The following is a 21,542-nucleotide window of genomic DNA, read 5'->3' as shown; positions in this document are numbered from 1 at the left end:
GGCCAACAGCTCATTGAAATATGCACGACAGAATGTTTTCTGTCTTGCCTTTTTTTTCCCACTTAAAAAATAGTGAGCATTTTCTTATGTTTGTAAGTGTTCTTTGAAAACACGGCTTTTGATAACCACCCAGAGAGAGTGTATTTATTCCACCAAACCCCTGTGAGAGGAATCTGTGTTGTGTCTTGGTTTCTCGGAGAAGCAAAGCGGTGAGGTGCGCCCTCCTTCTTAAATCCACGCACAAACCTCCAAACCTTTCGTAGGATCCGTTCCCAGAGCAGCAATTCCAAGGTCAGAGCACTTGAACCCACTCTCCCACCTTTCCGCCTCATTGCCCGTCTGAAAGGTCCTAACGTTTTCATCCTCACTAGTCAAGGATAAGAGTGGCCTTTCTCATGACCTTTACCATCTCTGGATTTTTATCTTGACCAATTAGGTGGATCCCAGAGTTTAGACTGCATCCTGTTATTATTAGTGAGCCTGGATGTTGTTGTGCGTCCTGAGTTACTGAGCTGGATGTCTTCTCTGGTGAACTTTTTGTGTCCTTCTCCATTAACATTTATTTCATTTTTTGTGGTTGGTGGTGGATTTGTTGGGGTTTTTGTTGTTTTTGTTTATGTTTTTCGGGAGAGGGTGGGGTACCCTCCACCCCGAGCCCCACCCCCAGCCCTATTCTGTGTTTTATTTAGAGACAGGGTCTCACTGAGCTGCTTAGCATCTCCCTTTTGCTGAAGCTGGCCTTGAACTCGCCATCCTCCTGCCTCAGCCTCCCAAGCCACTGGGATGGCAGGCGTGGGCCACCGCACCCGCTGGATGAACATTGTATAATTAAAAGTCGGGGCACAGCCAGCTCCGTGGAAGAGAGCCCAGATCCCAGTCATTCCCTCCCATGACACACTCATGTCGGGGGTCCGGGTGTGGAGTGGGGTCCATCCAACAGGATGAAGCCCCCTGGAGGACAAGACTCTTCCAAGCGTCCCCACAGGCACCCCAACTCCTCCCCGGGGTCTCCCGTGCTCCACCCAGGCTGAGGGGTAAGGGTGGGACTGGGAGGAGGGACACCCACGGCCTCGCTCTCTCTGCTCTCTGCCCGCCCACGCTGGACCAGCCCCCTGCGGAGGAGCCGTGCACAACGCCACCATCGGCCGCGTCCTCTCCCCCAGTCACCCTGCCAACGCCAACGGAAGCCAGTTCTGCGTGTGGACCATCGAGGCCCCCGAGGGCCAGAAGCTGCACTTGCACTTCGAGAGGCTCTCGCTGCATGACAAGGACAGGTACATGGGAGGGCAGCACCCTGCCCCGCAGCCTCCTGACACCAGGGTTTGGGGTCCCCGGGTGGACAGAGGCTTTGGCTCACAGAGTTCGAGGAAGTGAGTGCTGGGGACAGTGGCAGAGACCTCAGGGCCATCAGCTGCCATCTCTTCCTCTCCCACATTAAGGGACCAAGATGTGCCCGGGGGGGGGGGTGGACAAGACAGGGGGACAGGCCCAGGTCACTCAGCAGGTGGGGGAGGGGAGGGAGGGACTCAAGGTCCCCATCCTGCACTGTCCCTTCTCCTGCCCCCTTTCACAGTGGAACAAGGTGGGGACCGTCTCCACAGCCCCTGCCCCATGCCCAGCTGTGGTCGGCTCCAGAGAGAACAGGCGAAAATCAGAGAGAAGTGGTGCCTGGGTTCATAGGGGGGTGAGGAGGGACAACTAGGTGCGAGCACACCGCAGAGCAGGGAGAAGTTCAAGGGGACAGCCAGGAGAACCCAGGCGCAGAGTCCAGATCTCAACACCTGTGTGCTCCGGCACCGTGCTCTAGGACTTTGTGGAAGACTGGGACCTCCAGGGCTTAGACGTGGGTCTTAGGCAGGGCTCCGCGGGCAGCAGGCAGGATGCGGGGAAGTCGCCTACCTGGGAGGTGACGCTGTGGGTGCTCACAGGGGCTGGGAACGTGAAGGGAGAAGTGTGGCTGGTGACAGCTGGGTTCTGAACATTGGAGATCTGCGGGGAGCAGCACAGAGCACCCCCAGAGCGGTCCTGCTGGAGGGACCAGCCCTGCCTGCCACCCTCTGAGCTGGGCTGGCAGAGTCTCATGGGCGCTGGGTGGGTGGGAAGCCAGCAGAACTTTCAGGGGCAATAGGAGCTCAGGGGATTTTCCATTTTTATGAGAAAAATAGCTAAAATACCACAATATTTACTAACTCAAAGGTCAGTTAGGCTCAACTTAAGAAATGGGACTTTCAGCCTGGTGTAATGGCACCAGCCTGTCATCCCAGCGGCTCAGGAGGCTGAGGCAGGAGGATCTCGAGTTCAAAGCCAGCCTCAGCAAAAGTGAGGCCCTAAGCAGCTCAGTGAGACCCTGTCTCTAAATAAAATACAAAATGGGGCTGGGGATGGGGCTCAGGGGTCAAGGGTCCCTGAGTTCAATCCCTGGTACCAAATAAAGAAAACAAAAATGGGAATCTGAGCTAAACCTTGAAAAGAGATTTGATTGACGAAACTCAGAATAACAGAGAAAAGAGTGTTTCAAGCATGAACAACTCAGTGGTGGGCAGGGGGATCCAAGGAAGGAATTAGCAGTGTGTTGGGAGGGGGCATGGCCAAGGTTCTCACAGGACACAGAGCCCATAGGCTGGGCAGATAAATCACGGTCATCTACCGACAGCCTCAGAGAGTCCAGCTACTTCTGTAGGGCACTGGGGGCCCGGGAGGAAAGACATGAGGAACATTTTAGATGACTTTCCCCAAAATGATGTCTTCCTAAACTCCAACCCTGTCCTATGTAGCCCACAAACACATTTGAGAGACCCTGCATGCCCGCCCTCTCCCATCTTGGAAGGTCCTGATACACATCAGCCAACAAAGGCTCTGATAAGTTCTGCGGAAGAAAAAAGCTTTGTTTTGGCTTAACCCAGCTTTCCCTGGACCCGCCCAACCACAGACTTCATAAGGCTTTGAGACAAAGGTCCTCCCATTGCAGACCCTAGACAGGGGCTGTGTTCAGAAGACGAATGGATTCTGAGATCCCAGGGTTTCCCTCCATTGCAGCCCATTTTGCTTAAGATCTCTTGAAAGAGGACTCCTGGCCCACAGCCCCCCGAGATGACAGGGTCAACAGGATCGGAGGACTGTAGAGACGCCCCTCCCAGGTCCTGGGTGGCCCCTGGCCTGGACCATGGCCCCTCTCCCCGGCACGCCATCCTGAACAAGTGGCAAAAGGAACAAACGGCAGCCTCCACCAGTGTGCATCTTGGTGACATTAAAAATTCATCCGGGCAGCATCAAATAAAGCGTTTTTATGAGTCATAGTAAAAAAAAAAAAAAACACTCAAAGGACTAAAAATGTGTGTTTACGACTCCATAAAAGAAATTTACCTAATTCGCAAGCCGCTTTCCTGCCCTGCTTTGGCATGATGTATTTTCAAAACACTCAGACTAGCGGGCGTCAGGTGCGAAGTGGTTTTAAATGACAATAAAAAGGAATCCCGACATTTTATCTTAACCCGGCTGTGTTGGGGGGCACTCTCTGTTGACCTATCCCCAAAGCCCACCTCTAAGGAGGTCTGGGAGGGACTCTAGGATCCCTTCTTCCACAGCTAGGGACACGGAGGCCCAGGGGTGTCGGGCTTATGTGCGCCCCTGTGGGGACTGGAGCTGGGGACTCCTGACCCCCCACCTTAGGAAATGAGGCCCAGGCGGAGCTCAGCGGGGATCGAGTGCCCTAGGAGCATGGCTTACTCCTTAAGGACAGGCTCCCCTGTCCTTTCTCGCCCCCAGGATGACCGTCTACAGCGGGCGAACCAACGCCTCGGCCCTTCTCTACGACTCCCTCCGCACCGAGAGCGTCCCCTTCGAGGGTCTGCTGAGCCACGCCAACAGCATCCGCATCGAGTTCACGTCCCACCAGGGCCCCGCGGCCACCGCCTTCAACATCCGCTTTGAGGGTGAGCCTCCCTGGGGGCCTCCCCTTCTCCCGGGTGGTGGCCTGGGACCAGGGGAGGGCGCTGGGGCTGAGGATCTGGGAGGGAGAAGTCTGGACCCCGAGGCCAGCCTCCCCTTGGGTTCCCGGAGGCCGATCTGTCAATCATGCCGCAGACCCCGTGCTGACGCTGCCGTGCGTCCGTGTGCTTGTGCGTTTCCTGGGCCGTCCTGCCACACTGGGTGCACCCGGTATCACCTCTGCTTTAGATGAGGAAACCTAAACTCATCCAAGGAACTCGGGTGACTTTTCCCGAGGCCAGCACTCAGGGAGATTGCAGCTGAGATTTTCGTCCTTAAACATGGCTCTGTCCCACCCAGTGGACCTCTTAGAATCCAGCCACCGCCTCCTCCGGGAAGAGTTAGCAAGGGCTTCCGTCTGGCACCCGGCCCTGGGGCGCAGGGTGCTCTGAGCCGCTCAGTGCCCGGCGGCCCCTTCCCACCCGGTGTCCCCCAACCGTGGTCTTGATCATGGGGCCCTTTTTATGGTCTCTGGTGGCAGAAATCAGGATGCAGATGTGACGGGCCCTGGGAAGGAGACTCTCGGGGCACAGGGAGGGACTCGTGGGACCCCAGAGTTTTTGCTTGCGTTTCACATTAACTCACCTGAGCTGCCCCCTTGTGCCCCTCCCAGCCTTCGAGAAGGGCCACTGCTACGAGCCCTACCTGCAGAACGGGAACTTCACCACGTCCGACCCCACCTACAACATCGGGACCGTGGTGGAGTTCAGCTGCGACCCTGGCCACTCCCTGGAGCAGGGGCCCGCCATCATCGAGTGCATCAATGTACGAGACCCCTACTGGAACGACACAGAGCCCCTGTGCAGAGGTGAGTGGGGCCCGGAGACCAAGGCTCAGAGGCATGGCCGTGTCTTTGCCAATTGTAGGATGGAAATCCTTTCCGGAGCCCATTGGCCTTTGGAGCTGGGTTGCTGCTAATCCTTGGGAAATTACAAAATGAATACATGGTTTGTAGAGTGCCCCTCCCTCCAGGCACAGGACCCACAGTGCCCGGTGTGCTGGGCACATTGCCACATGGATCTGAGCTCCCGCATACTCTCTCTGCTTGTGCAGTGCACAGCCCACCAACAGTACAGGGCAACCCAGAATCTCAATAATAATGATGATGATAGTCGGTGTGCAGCAGGCATGTCACAGGTGCTCTGCCGAGGGCTGCATGTGCACTATGATCCCATCCTCACTGCCACCCTGTAGACATGAGCAGCCCCATTTGCAGATATGAAATGTCATGGTCACGTGACATGCCTAAGAACGCAGGGTAATGGGCACAGACCTGAATGGGACTCAGGTCTCTCTGTTCTCAGAGACCCTGCTCTAGGCCCCTCTGGACACCATGGGCCTGCAGAGCCCTCCTCCACTGGCTCCCAGGGGCCCGCCCTCCCTAGCTCCCTGTGGCCAAGGTCACAAAGCCAGCCCCAGCCGGACTCCTGGCCGGTGGAGTAATGAAGGGCGGCCTCCCTCCCTCCTGGCAGCTGCCTGAGTGGCCGTGGGAGTAGAGTCACAGCCTCAGGGCGATGAGGGATGGTCCCCGTGTTAAACGTGCTGGTTCAGCAGAGCGGGCTGTATTGCTGCCCGGCCTCTGCTGGGCTCCGAGCCTCCCACCCTGGCAGACACCGAGGGGGTCTTAAAGGCTCCGGTCACCCCAGTCTGCTTCCAGCCGCTCAGAGCTGGGACCTCCCACAGCAGCGGGAACCACACAGCAGGCCCCCTCCCCTGGCTGCCCTGTGGCCTTGACCTTCCTGAGCTTCCTGAGCTCTGAAAAGGCTCTTCATAAGCTGAGGAGGCCAGCAATGGTGTCACCTCTGTTTTGTGGAGGCTGGCGTCAGAGATAAGACCAGAGCCCCAGGAGGGTGCTTAACCCCTGAGCCCCATCCCCAGCCCTGTTTATGTTTTATTTAGAGACAGGGTCTCACTGAGTTGCTTAGGGCCTCGCTGTGCCTGGGGCTGGCTTTGAACTCGCCATCCTCCTCCCTCAGCCTCCCGGGGCACTGGGATGGCAGGCTGCTCCACCTGGCCTGGGGGCTTAGGGGAGGAGCTATGATGCACCAGGGCCTTCGAGCTCTGTCCTTGGTGCTGAAGGAGCCCCTGCCCTGCTAGCTGATGCGCACCAGCCTCCAGCCAAGAGGAGGTGGAGGCAGCTGTCACTGTACCGCTCCACCCACGTGGGAGGACAGCCCAAGCCAGGCTGTGATGGTCCCTGGCTGTGTGACCTGCTAGCGCCCCCTGCAGCGCCCCACCGCGCTGGCTCCTCACACAATCTGTCTGTCTTCGCAGCCATGTGTGGTGGGGAGCTCTCGGCCATGGCTGGGGTGGTGCTGTCTCCAAACTGGCCAGAGCCCTACGCAGAGGGCGAAGACTGTGTCTGGAAGATCCACGTGGGGGAAGAGAAGCGCGTCTTCCTGGACATCCAGTTGTGAGTGTCACGGTGACGGGGGACCCATTCAGCCAAATGGGGGAGCTGGGGAGCAAGCGCTTTCAACCCATACTAACGAAGTATCTATCATGTGTCGGGGACTGTGCGAAGGACAGGCGACCCCATGGTGAGATTCCCCTGATGGGAACAGCAATGTGCGCATGCAGAGTCCCTGTCCCCAGGAAGGTCATGCCACCAAGGAAACAGATACTTTAAATGAACACAGGCACAAAAAAATTGCACACTCTGACCCTCATAAGCAACATAAGGAAAGGTTCTATGAGGGTCTATGTTGGGAGTTGATATAAAGATGAAGGTCAGAAAAAGCTTCCCCAGGGATGGGACAGGAAAACTCAGGCCTGAAGGATGAGTAGGAAGGGAACAGGCTGTGCAAAGGCCCTGTGGCAGGATCAGGCCTATTATGTTCAAAGGACTAAATGGTCCGTGTGGGCAGAGAGAGGAGGACACTGTACCACATGCTCAGTGTCCTTTAATTTCTAATGGCTGTGCTTTAATTTCCTGTGCATCTCCTTCCAGATCCTCTCTGTCAGGGGACTGGTCTGACTTCTCTCTGTTTCTAGAGTCTAATGCAGAACTGGATATGTAATAGGTGCTCAGGAAACGATTGCTGAATAGAAGAGTGTTTAGTGAAAGGGCTTATCTGACCTCAGGTCCACTTCCTAGACTCCATGGGGTGACCACTAGATGCTCCATCCAGAATGTTGTCCCCCTCCCTGCAGGGAGCCAGGAGACCCCTACCCTGTGCAAGACACAACTGGCAATGGCTCTAGAGATAGCTCTCCGTCTCACAAAGAATCCTGCCTGGAGGTGCCGAGCCCGTTGCTGGACCAGGCTCCTGAGCCCAGGGAGCCCCGAGCTAGCAAGGAGCAGAGCTGAGACCCAAGCTCTGGTGGGTTCTCGGCCCGCGCTTTCCACTGCCCTGTGAGGGACAGACCCAGACGGCGGTGTCCACAGGAAGCCCAAGAGGAAGACCTCCCGACAGGCCAGGTGGGGGACGGCAGGGGCCCGGGGGCACTGTCTCGCAGAGCGGGACAGGAGGAGAGGACGACGGTGGGCAGATCGCTGTCGACTGTCTGGAAGCTGCTCTTGGAGGCAGTAGACGGGTCCCCGGGCGGTCCCTGGACCTCCGACTCCAGACGAGGCAAAGTCTCGCGAAGTTGACCCCCATGGACCTGGGGCGGGGCAACCCGGGGACGAATCCCCGTCCTTCACCTCCCACCTCAAGACCCTGGGCCTCTCCCTGCGCCTCTGTGCTTCCCGCCGTCGTGGGGACCTTGGGACCTCAGGGCTGCGGCTGCCAAAGCCCACGGCTCAAGTCCACCCCACCTCATCCCCGGCCTCGAGGGTCTGGAATGGGACGCCCACCCACCCAGCTGAGGCATGTTCTCAGTGTCTGCTCAGAACCACCCCAATAGCAGGTGCCAAGAGGGTCCCCGCGGTTGTCCCTTCAGCAGGAAGGCTTCTGTTGAGCAGAGTGGGCTGGACTGTCTCTCTGGGCGCGAGGGGACTGGATGCTGGTGGCTGACAGGTCGACCTGACAGGTGGTGAGGGAAAGGAAATGTCCCCCAGATGCCAGAGACATCTGCAAAGGCCAGAAGTGAGAGAGGGTGTGGCCATTTAGTGACTCTGGAGGTTGGTGGCGGTTACAGAGAGAAAGCATCCAAGGAAAGCCCTGGGGTCTTCTTAGCGGAAGATCCAGATAGAAATCTAAAGCTGCTTTCTCTCAGGAGCCTGCTGTGGCTCCCTATTGCCCTCATGGTAACTATGAATTTATGGTTCTGGTTTATGAACTTCTCCTTGTCCTGGGAAGTTCCTGGGTGAGCCACCCAGGTCTTCAGACAGAAGAGCTCTACTCAGTTCCCGGGTTCTTAGATTTCCTTGAAGAGGATCCCACCCAGCCCCAGGCCCCAAGGAACTCTCGGAAGCCTGTCCTTTCTGCTTGGTTTGGCCACACTGTCCCGCAGGAGGCCTCCCAGATGCGTGGTTTTCCCTAAACCAGACTGACTCACGTGTCGGAGGCCTGAATGGGGAAACAGGAAAATGGGAATCCCGCCTTCAGCCCGGCTGGGCATCAGCTATTCAATTAACCTTCAGCTTGACCGCGGGTTGGGTTTATTTCCACTGCGCGCACACACACCATGGGGGGCCTTGAGCATTGCAGCCGGGGTCCTCTCCAAAGCCAGCCACAGGCCAGCTGCACCGACCTCTTGCAGACCTTCTCTCTGGATTATCTGGGCAACCCTGGACGTGAGCATCGGCTGGGAGAAAGCATCCCTAGCCCCCTCCCTCGATGTCCTGACCCCTCGTGTCCTCCGCAACTCGGGACCCGACCTGCACCTCTCAGGGCTCCAGATTCACCCACGGCACCCTGGCCAAGGTCTGGAGGCTCCCAGTCATGACTATTGTGAGATGCCCCCGGCTTCCAGGGGGTAGAGACCAGGGATGCTGCTCAGCATCCCGCAATGCACAGGACAGTCCCCACCACAAAAAATGAGCTGACCCAAAATGTCGACAAGTGCTGAAGTTGAGAAATCCTTGGATGTGCTGAGTCTTGCAGGACAGAGGCAAGATGAGCAAAGACGAAGGAGAACAGTGCTCCACCCTAAAATAGCATATGCTGTTCTTATATGTCCATGTTGTTGAACTTTGTTAAGCGATCGGTACATCCCAGGTGCTGAGTCCTCAGTACATCCCAGGTGCTGAGTGCTCAGTACATCCCAAATATCTTCACAACTGGCACATGCAGAAGATTCTGAAATCATCTCCATTTCACAGATGAGTAAACTGCAGCTCAGAGAGACTGAAGAGGTGACTGTGATCACATAGCTAGGAACTGGTCGGGCTTGGATTTGAACCCCCACTTTGGCCATGTCCCCAGGGCCTTAAAGGGAGCTGAAGGAAGCCCAGCATGTCTGGAACTCAGCGAGGCGTACTGAAGTAGGGCCTCCAGGAGGACGCTGGGATCAAGCAGGGATTTGAAGGCTGCACTAAGGAGTCCCACTTCCCCTAATTGGTCAGCAGGGAAGAGTTTCAAGCATGAAAGGGATCAACCCCATGCAGAAGGGACCCGGTCCTCGGGTCGCCAGCCCAAGGCTCTCTCTGGCCCATCTGCCCCCCCTCTTGGTGGGGGGCATCTGGACACGCTCCTCCTCCCTCCCACACAGGTAGCAAAATAGCAGCTCCCCGGCCAGGGCTCCGGCCGGGCTGCCGGGCTGACCTCTCCTGCTTGGCTCCTGCTGACAGTGTTAGTGAACCAACTGGATCTGAGAGTCAGAATGATGCTGTCCTCGGGGCCCTCCACACTCCTGAGCATCTGCAATTTTCATTTATCACATGGACGAGGGGCGGGGGAGAGTGAGCTTCAGACAGAGCCGGGGAGGGGCCCCTGTCGTGAGGATGCGGGTCACAGGGGACAGGGGACAGGGCCCAGGTGGCCCTCCTGGTCTCGACAGTGACTGTCAGAGCCTTACTTCAGTTATAATTAGTCACTATTTATCAAGGACCTACTATGTGCGAGGCCCCGAGGTGCACACTTTACGCCCATGAGCTGTGGTGAACGTGAACATCCACCTGTAGAGGTGATGATTACATAATTAGAGCTGATGTGAGTGCAGCTAACTGCAGAGGGTGATTTCCCAAGTCAGAGATGGTGTCTGAGCAGCATGTCCTACCGTGTCCGGCAAGTTCTCGGCATGTCGTCTTTGAAGACTGAATATGGAGGACCCTTGAGTACGGCAGATATTATCTTTACCACTTTATGGGTTGGGCAATGATAGCACAGAGAGGTGAAGTGACTCCCGTGGGTCACACAGCTAGTAAAGGCAGCGCACACCGTGGCCCTTGCATTCAGATTAGACAGGCTGTCGGGGGCCTAGCACCCTGTTCCAGGGGTGATGCAGGAAGGTTCTGGGCCTGCAGGAATTCAAATTCAAAGTTCAGGAAGGGAGGTAAAGCCAGACACAGACCACCCAGGGGACATAGTCAGAGTGCTGTGGTTTGGACGGAAAGAGGCAGATTGTAGAAATGTCACAGAGGTTGACCTCCAGGAAGAATTGTGTGTGTGTGTGTGTGTGTGTGTGTTTGTGGTACCTGGGGCACTTGACCAGGAGCCCCATCCCCAGCCCTATTTTGCATTTTATTTAGAGACAGGGTCTCACTGAGTTGCTTAGTGCCTCACCATTGCTGAGACTGGCTTTGAACTCACGATCCTCCTGCCTCAGCCTCCCAAGCAGCTGGGGTGACAGGCGTGGGCCTCTATGCCTGGCTCCAGGAAGAATCTTGAAGAGTGTCAGTGGCCAATCTGAAAAGGGGATGGCGTTTCAGGAAGGGATCATAGGGGCCAAGGTCTGAAGCTTGAAAAGACTGACCCTTAGCGTGGGGCGGTGCCCTGAGTGGCAGTGTTTATTAGAATCACCTGCCTCCAATTAGTGTTGGAGGTGGGAAGGGGGTTCATGGTCTTGGATAAGCCAGAACCCCCCAGGATAGACCTCCTCACACCTCCCTACCCCATCACGGACCTCCCAGCTCCATCAGGAAGATGTCTGTTGCCCTAGAAGCCCAAATGGGACCCGAACCTTTCAAATACTGAAGGATTTCTTTTATAATTCATATTCTCTCTCTCTCTCTCTCTCTCTCTCTCTCTCTCTCTCTCTCTCTAACAAGGGAAGGAGAATAAGGAACTAGGGAATTATCAGTAAAAACATCACAGAATGGTGCATCACACAGCAAGTTAGAGTTAGGACCAGAAAGACAACCTGATGTGGCTGCAAAAGCTCAGCACAGGGGCCTGTCAGCGCAGGGGCCCCAAGCTTGGAGAAGCCACATGGCCAGGGAGACCAAGTTACTAGAGTCGAAAGAGCTGCATTTGAATCTTGATCCTGCTGCTCCCTGGCTTTGTGGCCTTGGGCAGGTTCTGCAGATGGAGCCGCTGCCCTCCTCCTAGTGGGATATTTTATCCAACTTACCCCGTGACTGGCAGCCCACCCTGAATACCTGTTGAATAAGAGAGATGGCCCTACAAATCAGGCCCCATGATCCCCGAGGTGCGGATAGGGACTGAGGCTCAGAGAGACCAAGGGCTTGACTACAACCCTCGGCTAGGAAGTGAAGGAGGCAAGATGTGCCCAGGGCTTGGGAGCTCGTATACAGAAGGCTCGATGGGTTCATTATGTACACGATGCGTTGAACATGTAGGAAACACTCTGGAAAGATCCAGAGAGAAGAAAAGGCCTTTGCCCGTGGAAGTCCTGGGTTCATGTTCCAATTCTTTTACTAACTGACTGTGTGACCTTGGATAAGTCACTTGACTTCTCTGAGCCTCAGGTTCTTATCTGAGAGTTCCTGAAAGGAGGCAATGTCAATCAAACGCAGAAGCACCTGCAAGGCCTGATGCCTTCTACCCACCCAATAATTTAATTGTCCAAGGCACCCAGACGCACTGACACCTGCGGTATCGGCAGCCACAGCCGCTGGTTTTCTGAGCCGGGTACGCTGACTGGCCCCGGGGTTCTCTGAGACCCCACCGAGGCGCAGGCACTGCGTGGCGACATCGGGCCAGGAGAGGACACCACCTCCCACGGGTCAATACAGGAACAGCCTATGGGGGTCCCACTGCTGGGCCCCCTGTGCTGCGGAGGAGGACGGTGATCTCCAGGGGTGGGTGCTCCCGGCTGTGTGATGCGGCGCCCACGCCACTCATCACCCCTCATCCCGTTGGCGAGGAGAAAGTAGATACAAAGGAACCCTAAACAGATCTGTGAAGGTCTTCATTTATGGGTTTGGGTTCTCTTTTTCCCCTTGATTTAAATCTGAAAGTTATTTAATCATCGTCTCCACAGCCCCATAGAGACCTGCCTGCAGTGCAAGATAGTGTTCATGGGAAAATTATTTAAGTTCTCTGAACCTCCGTCTCTTCCTCTGGAAAATGGAGATAAATCCACCCATCTTCATTCATTTAAATGGCATTTCTCTCCCCTGTGCCAAACCCTGTGCTGCTCCAGGGACGCAGGGGTGACAGGCCTCTGTGGACGCTAACACAGGCAGATGGGGTCTGATGGGATTTGTTGCTCTGGCTTTTCTAGAACCCAGAAAAATTCTGGCATGTTCAGGAGTGCTTCTGTGCGCCTGTGTGTGGGGTGGCAATAGGCCTCCCTCACCTGAGAGTCTCTCGGAATCAGGTTTTGGAGTATTTGAGTGCATACATGAGGAGATGTCTTAGGGGACCTGAGTCTAACTCGGAATTCGTTTGTTTCATGCACACTCTCACACATGGGCTGACGGGGGTTTTACAGCGTATTTTTATATTTTATCTGCATTTTGGCTTTGACTCATCATCACTTGAGTGGGATTGCCCAGTGTGGCCTCACGCTGGTGTTCAAGGAGCCTTGGATTTGGGGGTGTTTGTATTAGGCCACTCACCCCGAGGTTCTTGCAGGGTTTGCCTGAGAACAAGGTGACAGGGAAGTACCGGGAACGGCCCTTGGCACCCAGGAGCCTTGTGAAGACTGTGGCTAGTTATTCTATGGCTGCCGATGCAGGGTGGGGCCGGGGGCCCAGAGTGACCTTGAAATAATAGGGAAACCTCTCAAGTGGAGAAGTGGGGAGGCAGCACCCCAGGAGAGGGGCCTGCATTGGACATAGCCGCCCAGGGCAGATCCAGGAGCTGCCTGAATCTGCAGATGTTTGGGAAGGGGCCCACCCAGCTGTGGCCTCCTGGGAGAGAAGGCCCAGACGCTGGGCGTGATTCTGTGGGCCGACTCTCTCTCAGTCCAAATCCTATTACCAACTAATTCCCCTCCCCCTTAAAAAAACTGCAAATAAATTGGTTTGCCTTTTACACTCGGCTTACTCTGAGCAAAATAATGTCCATGAAATTATAAGTTTGATGTGAAAACCAGCTATTTCTACGTTTTGTGCACTCGCATTTAAACGAATGCAGACCCATGGGGTGTTCTAGAACATGATGGTCTGCACGGAGCCCCACCGTGAGTTCACCGCCAAAACCTTTTACAGGCAAGAGCGCCAAGCAGGGGTCAAGCGTGTGTTTGGAAGGAGTCCAGAAAGGCAGGGGGGTCTGATCCTGGTTTCCTCCGACGCTCTCTGTGGAATAACGAGTCCAGCTCGTGGTTAAGGAACCTCACCTGCAGCCTCGCCCCAGCCCTGGGCTCCTGGTTGGTGACAGGCGCTGTTCGCACCTGCTGGGGGGCAGGTGGGTCTGCGGGGCGCCGGGCACACACTGCCCTCTGCAGGCAACGTGGAGCATTGCGTCACTGGAGAGGGGTCTGGCTGGTCTGGCAGATGTAAATTTGCATTCGATTCTCATCTTGCCTCGCTCGAGACAGCAGTGGAAGCAATAATGATGGTCCCTTGGGCTGTTCGTATCCTCTTTGAAGAGGTAATGCATTCACACGATTCCAAATTCAAAGGTACAAAAGAGCCTTGTGTAAAAATTAAGTTTTCCACTCTCCCCCAACCAAAGCCCCCCTCTGCGGTTCTCCTCCCTCGAGGCGTCCACCCAGCTAATTTCTTATGTGTCTTTCCCCGACTCTTTTTCAAACAGTTCAAAAAACAGAAAAATCGCTTGTCCACCAAAATAAAGTCACCTAGACAGAGGAACAAGTTTAATACTGACTTTATCCATTCCTAGGCACACCCAAGATAGATGAGACTATAAACCAAACAAAAATCATTAAATTAGCCAGGCATGGTGGTGCACCCTGTCATCCCAGTGGCTGGGGAGGCTCAGGCAGGAGGATCGTGCGTTCAAAGCCAGCCTCAGCAACGGCGAGGCCCTAAGCAGCTCAGTGAGACCCCGTCTCTAAATAAAACACAAAGTAGGGCTGGGGACGTGGCGCAGTGGTGAGTGCCCCTGTGGGAAAGGCGGGTGCAGAGGAGAACAGCAGAGCCCAGCTCCTCCCTCTGCGGCCGCTGGGTGTGCGCTCTCCCTTACTTCTGGGGGACAGCGCTGCGTTTCTATAGATCTTCTGGCCACCCTAAGTGCCATTGTTAAATGGTGTGACTGCAAGTGTGACTCATCTTTAGAATCCTCCCTCCTTGGCAGGGGTTCTCCAACTGGACATGAGGAAGGCCGGCTGCTCTCTTCCCAGGGGAGGGGACGGCGCTCTCTTGACCGACTGTTAATCTGAGAGATGGGGGCGCTGGGGCTTCTCCCTCTGCTGTGGGGTGTCAAGGGGGACCCTGCCTCCTGCTGGAGACCCTTTAGAGAGGACTTTGTGCTGGCTGTCCCACACTGGGTGCTCAGCTAGACCCGGGGGACGTGGATCTAGCCCAGCAGCCTGTCCCTTCAGTGGACGAGCAAATTCTTCGGGGGAATTCGCTTAGTGACGGGGGAGGCTGTCACTGAAGAGAAGCCTGAATGGTGGTAAACGAGGCCATTGCTGCCCTTCCAAGCCCTGTGGACCTGGCCACCGTGTCCCATGATGACCTCCTAGTGATGTCCCTATCCCTGTCACCTCCTGAGGCTTTCTCTGGCACCACAGGGACAAGTCAGAGTGCTGGGGACTCGGGACCCGGGCAGCATCCCTCACCCAGCCAGGGATGGAGTGGGAGGGTGACACCCCAGCGCCCCCTCCCCAGCTGTGTCCTCTCCACCTCCCAAATTCCTGCAGGACGGAGCCCCGTGCACGGATGGGAACTGCCCGTCCATGCACTGGGCAACGGCTCCTTCCATGCGCTCCCAGATTAGCCAAGGCCCATGGAGCACACGTCTTGGCTCGGATTCTGCCCCCAGGAAAATCCACAGCCAAGTTGCTCCTTAGGAAGTGGAGATGCTCACCCCCGCAGCCTGCTCTTGGCTGAGGCACCACTGCTGAGCTCCAGGACAACAGGAGCACATCGCGTAGTTGGATGCTCCTGTGGACGGAGGGCATTCGCATGGGTCGGGTCTCTCTATTGACATCCTGGATTAGCTCATTCTGTATGACAGTAGGGGATGATCCTGTGTGTTGGAGGATGTTTAATGATGTCCCTGGGCTCAACTCAGCAATAGTGCCCATCTGTAAGGACACCATGTCTCCAGACATTACCAAGTGTCTCCTGGGGACAAAAGTACCCCACGTGAGAACCACTGACATGACTCACCTGATGCCATTCGACATAAACAGTGATCTAAAGAGGGGAGAATAGTGGTGGTGATGGTGGTAGTGATGGTGATGGTAGTCATGGTGATGGTGATGGTGGTCATGTGATGGTGATGAGGAAGATGGTCATGGTGATGATGATGCAAATGGCAATGGAGATGGTGGTGGTGACAGTGATGATGGTCATGGTGGTGGTGATAATAGTGATGGTGGTCATGGTCATGGTGATGATGGTGGTCATGGTCATGGTCATGGTTATGGTCATGGTAGTGATGGTGATGATGACCATGGTGATAGTGATGGTCATGGTGATGGTGATGATGGCTATGGTGATGGTCGTGGTGGTGATAGTGAAGACGATGGTGATGGTCGTGGTGGTGATGGTGGTGAAAGCAATGATGATGATGGTAGTGATGGTGTTGATGATGGTAGTGGTGATGATGGTGGTGATGGTGATGGTGATGATGGTGATGGTGATGGTCCTGGTCATGGTGATGATGGTCATAGTCATGGTAGTGATGGTGATGATGATGGTGGTGGTGATGGTGATGGTGGTGGTGGTGATGGTGGTGATGATGGTGGCGGTGATGGTGATGATGGTGGTGATAATGATGGTGGTGGTGATGGTGGTGATGGTGGCAGTGAAGGTGGTGGTGATAATGATAGTGGAGGTGATTGTGATAAAGGTGTCCATAGGGGAACTAGAACATAATGACATAACATTCAAATGACCTGATCACTCATGCCCAGGTGCTAACAGGGAACCTGGAACTTGACCCACGACCTTCTGGCTCCTTTCCTCCTCCCCATCTAGCAGTGGAAAGGCCCATCATATGAAAGGAACTTTGGGGAAACCGCATGCCGCCATCACAGTGAGGAAGCAGAGGGTCCACCTGGGCCTCCTGGTCCCCAAGCCAGGTGCCCTCCAGCCCGCTGCCCCTTCCTCTTTGGTGGAGAAGACAGAGCGGTGGTAGGGCCTCACATGCAAGCCGTTGGCACCCTTGAGGGTGCGCTACTGCATTTAGGTCATTGAAGGGATGACAGAGTGGAGCCAAGGGCACGCCTGGACTGCACTGCTAGCCACCACCGGCTGCTGTGGGCTTAGAGGAGAGCCTCTCCCATCACCGGTGGCCCTGGCCGAATGCAGCATCTCCCCGTGACTGGGGTGCTCGTGGTTTCTTGAGCACCTACTGTGTGCCGGAAGGTGGTGACTCCAGCATTTCAACACAGCAGGGTTAGGGGCTGCCGTCTAGGTGAACACCGGCAGGGCCCATGCAGGGTCCAGGGGGCGGTGTTCCGAGGCCCCGTGTTTGAAGCCGACAGAGGGCTCTCACAGGAGGTCGCCCTGGTGGGGGCACAGAACAAAGGACAGAGAGCATTCCCCGGGTTGGGGGAAGTCCTCGTGAGGAATTCTGAGGTGCTAGAGGAGGGTTTGGGGTGAGTAACACACACCCCTGCTCCCCAAAGCAGACCTTCAGCAGGGTCTTGGGTTTCTGCTGTCCTCTGGCTACTTGCAGCACCAGCGCAGGTGCCTGTCACCCTCCTCCCCCTCCCAGCCTGGAGGCAAACCCCGCCTTTGGGAGTTGGATGAAGCAGGGTGGCGGGGCTCAGCGGCTGTCTGTCTGTCTCCCTGCGCCTGTTCCGGGAACCTGCAGGGAACTGCGAGGCCACGCCCACCGCTTCTAGAGCCCTTCAGCCCCGAGGCCCCAACTGGGTTCCTTAAGCCCTTTTCCGTCTGAGCCCCTCAGGAACCCTGCGGGCTCCCGCGCAGCGCCCCGTCCCAGGCAAGCTCCACCAGACCCTCACCAGGCCGTCTCCTCCATGGCCCCTGCTTGGGCTTCTCCCGACTACAGCCTCCCAACCTCCAGCTCTCTTATACTCTCGGGTTTGGAGCAAGCCTCGCCGCCCCCAGGAAGGCCTCCGTGACGCCCCCAATCCCAATTAGCCGCCCTCCTCTGCTGTCCCGTGGATCCTAACTCCTGCCCGGAATCCCTGGCTTATAAGTTGAGATATACCCAGGATGCCTCTGGGTGCAGTACGGTGCCTAGCACGTAGTAGGTGCTCAGAAAATGTTAGGGAGGGGATAAGGAGAGGAGAATGATGTAAGAGAGAACAGAAAAAGCAGAGCGAAAAGAAAGGAACCCACAGATCTGTGGGCGGGGTTTGGGGAGGGAACCGCATGTCCTGGTCCCCTCTGCAGTCTGCGCCTGCGTCACCCCCGCGTCGCAGTCTGGGGCCTGACATGGAGCACATCTTAAGAAATTATGTGTTCCCTTAAAAAATCAACCGAGCGCTCATCGACTGCCCCCTCTCTGCCCTCGCAGCCTGAACCTCAGCAACAGTGACATCCTGACCATCTACGATGGCGATGAGGTCACGCCCCACATCCTGGGGCAGTACCTTGGGAACACTGGCCCCCAGAAACTCTACTCCTCCACACCGGATCTGACCATCCAGTTCCACTCGGACCCTGCCGGCCTCATCTTTGGAAAGGGTCAGGGATTTATCATGAACTACATAGGTAGGTGTCTCGGATTTTTTTTTTCCCCTTTAATAATGGTTTCCCTAGATATACCTGTTAGAAAGTTCTGTGCCAAGGAGATTGTTAATATATTGGTACAGTCAATATGTATGTTTTTTTAAGAATCTGGGCTAGGGTTTGAGTCTCAGTACTGTCATCAATGGCTGTGTGACCATGGGCAAGTTACTGACCCTCTCTGAGCCCCCTTTTTGTCATCTGGGAATATGGGAATAGTGGTTACCAGGTTTCGTCTGTAGTCAGCTGAGATTGTGCATCTCAACAGCCCTGCTCCCATATATGCATCTTCTCAAACCACACGCTTCAGCTTCTTGCCTGAATTTGAGGCTCAGCTCTCCCTAGGATTTTTCTCCCCTGCCACCCTGTCAGACAGGGACTGTGTCTCCCACTTCATGTACTTTGGGCCCTAGAGATACAAGAGGCGTCTGCCTTGATCCTCAGAGGGGCTGCCTGCCCTTCCTCTCCTGCTCATCTTGAAACAAAGCCAAGAAGCACTCTGCCATACCATTCAAGCTATGTCCCATGGGACCATCCTTGTCCCTCCCCCGTCACCCGCTCTCCCTCCTTAGTGGCTCCATCCTCAGTCCCAGCTCAGCCTCTAAACCCGGGCTCCATCCTGGCCTCCGTCCTCTCCTGTCTGTGCTGTCCTCCAGGTGTAAATAGCACCATGTTCCAGGGACCTGTGGTTGGCACTTCCAGCCTTGACCGTGAACTTGACCAAACAGCTCCCTGTGACCCACTCTCGAATGTCTCCTGGGCTCAGACCTAAGGTGGCCGGAGGGAAGGGTTTCGCTCCTTACCCACCAGCCACCACCACCAGGCGTGTTCCCATTCTGGGAGAGGGGACCTTGCTTCTTGGGCTGGCTCCTCTTCCTGTCCCCCACGTCCACCCACCGCTCAACTCCACTTCTCGATGTGGCTCAGACCCAGGCGCCACCCCACACCTCTCCACGGCCCCCACCTACCGCCTGCCCTCCTCCCGGCAGTGGGGAAGCTGGGTCGCCATGAGGTCCCAGTGAGCCTGGCCCTGGGAGGGACGTGATGAGCACAGAAGATCTGGCCCAATCGTGTGGTGTCACACAGCCCCGGACCAGGGAGGACGAGGGACTCCCCCATCCAGGCACAGCCGGGGCCAGCCCTCTAAGCTCCTCCAGCAGAGACTCTGGAGCCACGGGGTTAACCAGGACCTGACCTCCACAGACATCTGGAGGGCGGTGGGTCACACCTGCAGGTTTCAGCAGGCAGGACCCAGCCAGTGACCAGAGCTAGGGCTGGTCCCTCCCAGAGCCATGGTGGCATCGTCATTCCCAGAGTGCATGGGGAGAGGAGGGTCCTGTCCACCACCACCGTCACCAAGGATGCTCTGGCTGGAGCCAGTGTCCACGTCTCGAGTTCCTTCGCGCCCTTGGCCTGGGGACTCACCCACCCTCTCTCACCTACGTGGCCTCCCTGCACCATTCCTGACCTCTGAAGTACAAGCCGCTCCCCTGACCGTCTCAAAGCCTCGTGTGTGCTAAATTAAGGTCCCTGCTTCATCCTTCCCAGCTGGGAGACATTTTTCATTCTCGCCTGCTACATGTCCCCACTCAAAGACGCTAACACAAGTATCGATCCTTTGTTACGCTTCTCCAGGGCCCTGTTAGCCTTGATTGCGCTGCTAAATATTGTCAGAGTGCTACTGCAACTAGACCTTGAGTCCCCCCGTCGGGCGCATCAGGGGAGGGCTCAGATGGCTGTCGGGCCAGGTGCCCTCGGGCCAGCTGGGGGGTGCAGCTGGTGGCTGGGTTCAGGCTGCCTCCTTAGACCTCCCCTCCCCCGGCTGAAAGACGCGCTGGTGGCTGTGCCCACCTCCCCTCCCGTGCCGAGTCCACCCTCCGGAACCAAGGTCAGCCTGGTGGCACACGTCCCCCTCTATCGGAGGCTGATGGAAGTCAGGGAGGCAGTCTGGCTGAACTTGAAACTTAGACTTGTGTGATATTTTACAGTTGACAAGTGGACACGCACACACACAATTTTACTTCGCAGGAAATGTGCTATCTCTGATTTCCAGAGAGTTTTGCTCACCAAAATCTCTTGAAATCTCCTGTATGCTGGTTCCTCACTGGGCACGGATGGTGGGGATGCTTCCCAGGAGACACGCAGCCTGATGGATTTGGGTAACCCGAGAGAGGGTGGGGGGTGGAGAGAGAGAAGAGTTTCCATGGTTCTTGTTTCTGTTAAAGAAACACCATTAACCTCCCAGGAATGGTCTACAGAGCTCTGTTTCATTTTCATGCTGATCAATTGTCAGTGACTGCTTCAGTTGAAGACCCTGTAGAAAAGCATTCAGAAGAGTCCCCTCTGAAACCAGGGGAAAGGATGCCGCAATTGATTGGTGATGCCTGTCACAGGGTGGGAGAGGTGTCTGCTCCCTGGGTCTAGATTTAACCAACATGGACACAGCTCTCATCCAGGGGAGCTGTCTGACGGTCTCTAGGGATCTGGGGTCTCTAGATAGCACTGAAGCTCCTCATCTTACCTAAAGTCCTAACCCCAGCTCTGGAAGGTGGCCAAGACTTAATCTGCTTGGATGCTTCCAGAAAGACCCCGGGGCTGAGTGCTCTGACCTCCCAAACCTCCTTGGCACAGACGGATGCCCTTGCTGTTCTTTGCCCAGTGCCTGTGGCCAAGTAATATAAAAGCACGGAGGAAGGAGCAGTGCTCTTTAAAGAGACATTGGTCACTTGGGACCTGTGGATTCCTCAAACCACAGGGTGAGAAACCAGCTCTATGCTGTCGGCCAACTGCAATCACATGGCAGCCGCGGTCTGGAGCGCTGGACTGAAGATCGGCGGGTCTGGGTTTGACGCTAACAGAGGATGGATTAGTGATGTCTGCCAGGAACAAGGGGCTGGTGGGCAGTGGTGCCTATGTGGTGACTGGGCCACCTCTTTTTGGTGCTCATCTTGACCGTGAACCTGAAAGCGTGACTTCAGACCTTTGGTGCTTATTGAGGTGCCCACGGGACCTTAGTCCGACAGGTAGATGGAGTCACAAGGCTCAGCTTAGGGCGCACACAGCACACAGGTCTTGATTCTTGACCTACCGATGACAACAGTGACGCCCACAGCGGGTGATGGATGTGGCAGGAGCCACGCAGCCTCTCAAGGAAAGAGGACCGAGAGAGAGGGTTTCCAGTTTCTCATTCTTATAACCAGGGACAGATCATTCTAGAACCTCCATGGAAGGTTGGTGGGTGGAGAAACCGGCCGATCCCTGAACCCGGGTCCCTGGGCTACCATCTGGGAACCGAAGAAAGGGAAGTGTCCAAACCCAGGCCGCCCAGTTAGTAAACAGAGGGGCCGAGATTTGGGCCCCAGCTCTGCATTACGGTGGCAGCAACTGCATAAGTGACCTATATGACAAAGGCCAGGGAGGAGGAGGGGGCCTGCAGAGGGCGTGGGCGCAGGGCTCACGCTGAGACACCAGAGAAGCCCAGATTTCC

The 21,542-nt window shown here is 55.9% G+C and overlaps 1 protein-coding gene across 1 annotated transcript in view; it reads left to right on the top strand.

Moving 5' to 3' along the window:
- The window catches only part of Sez6l (seizure related 6 homolog like), a 90,044-nt gene that overhangs the window by 46,986 nt on the left and 21,516 nt on the right, over positions 1 to 21,542 (top strand). Inside the window, 5 exon segments of the mRNA XM_071609562.1 lie at positions 1,109 to 1,274; positions 3,766 to 3,932; positions 4,601 to 4,795; positions 6,262 to 6,400; positions 17,844 to 18,040. Coding sequence (XP_071465663.1) covers positions 1,109 to 1,274; positions 3,766 to 3,932; positions 4,601 to 4,795; positions 6,262 to 6,400; positions 17,844 to 18,040 — 864 coding nt within the window.

The sequence above is a fragment of the Marmota flaviventris genome, chromosome 1 (genome assembly GCF_047511675.1).
Source record: "Marmota flaviventris isolate mMarFla1 chromosome 1, mMarFla1.hap1, whole genome shotgun sequence".
In the NCBI taxonomy this organism is placed as follows: Eukaryota; Metazoa; Chordata; class Mammalia; order Rodentia; family Sciuridae; genus Marmota; species Marmota flaviventris.
The sequence above is the reverse complement of the archived record's forward strand: the minus strand, read 5'-3'. Positions and strand labels throughout refer to the sequence as shown.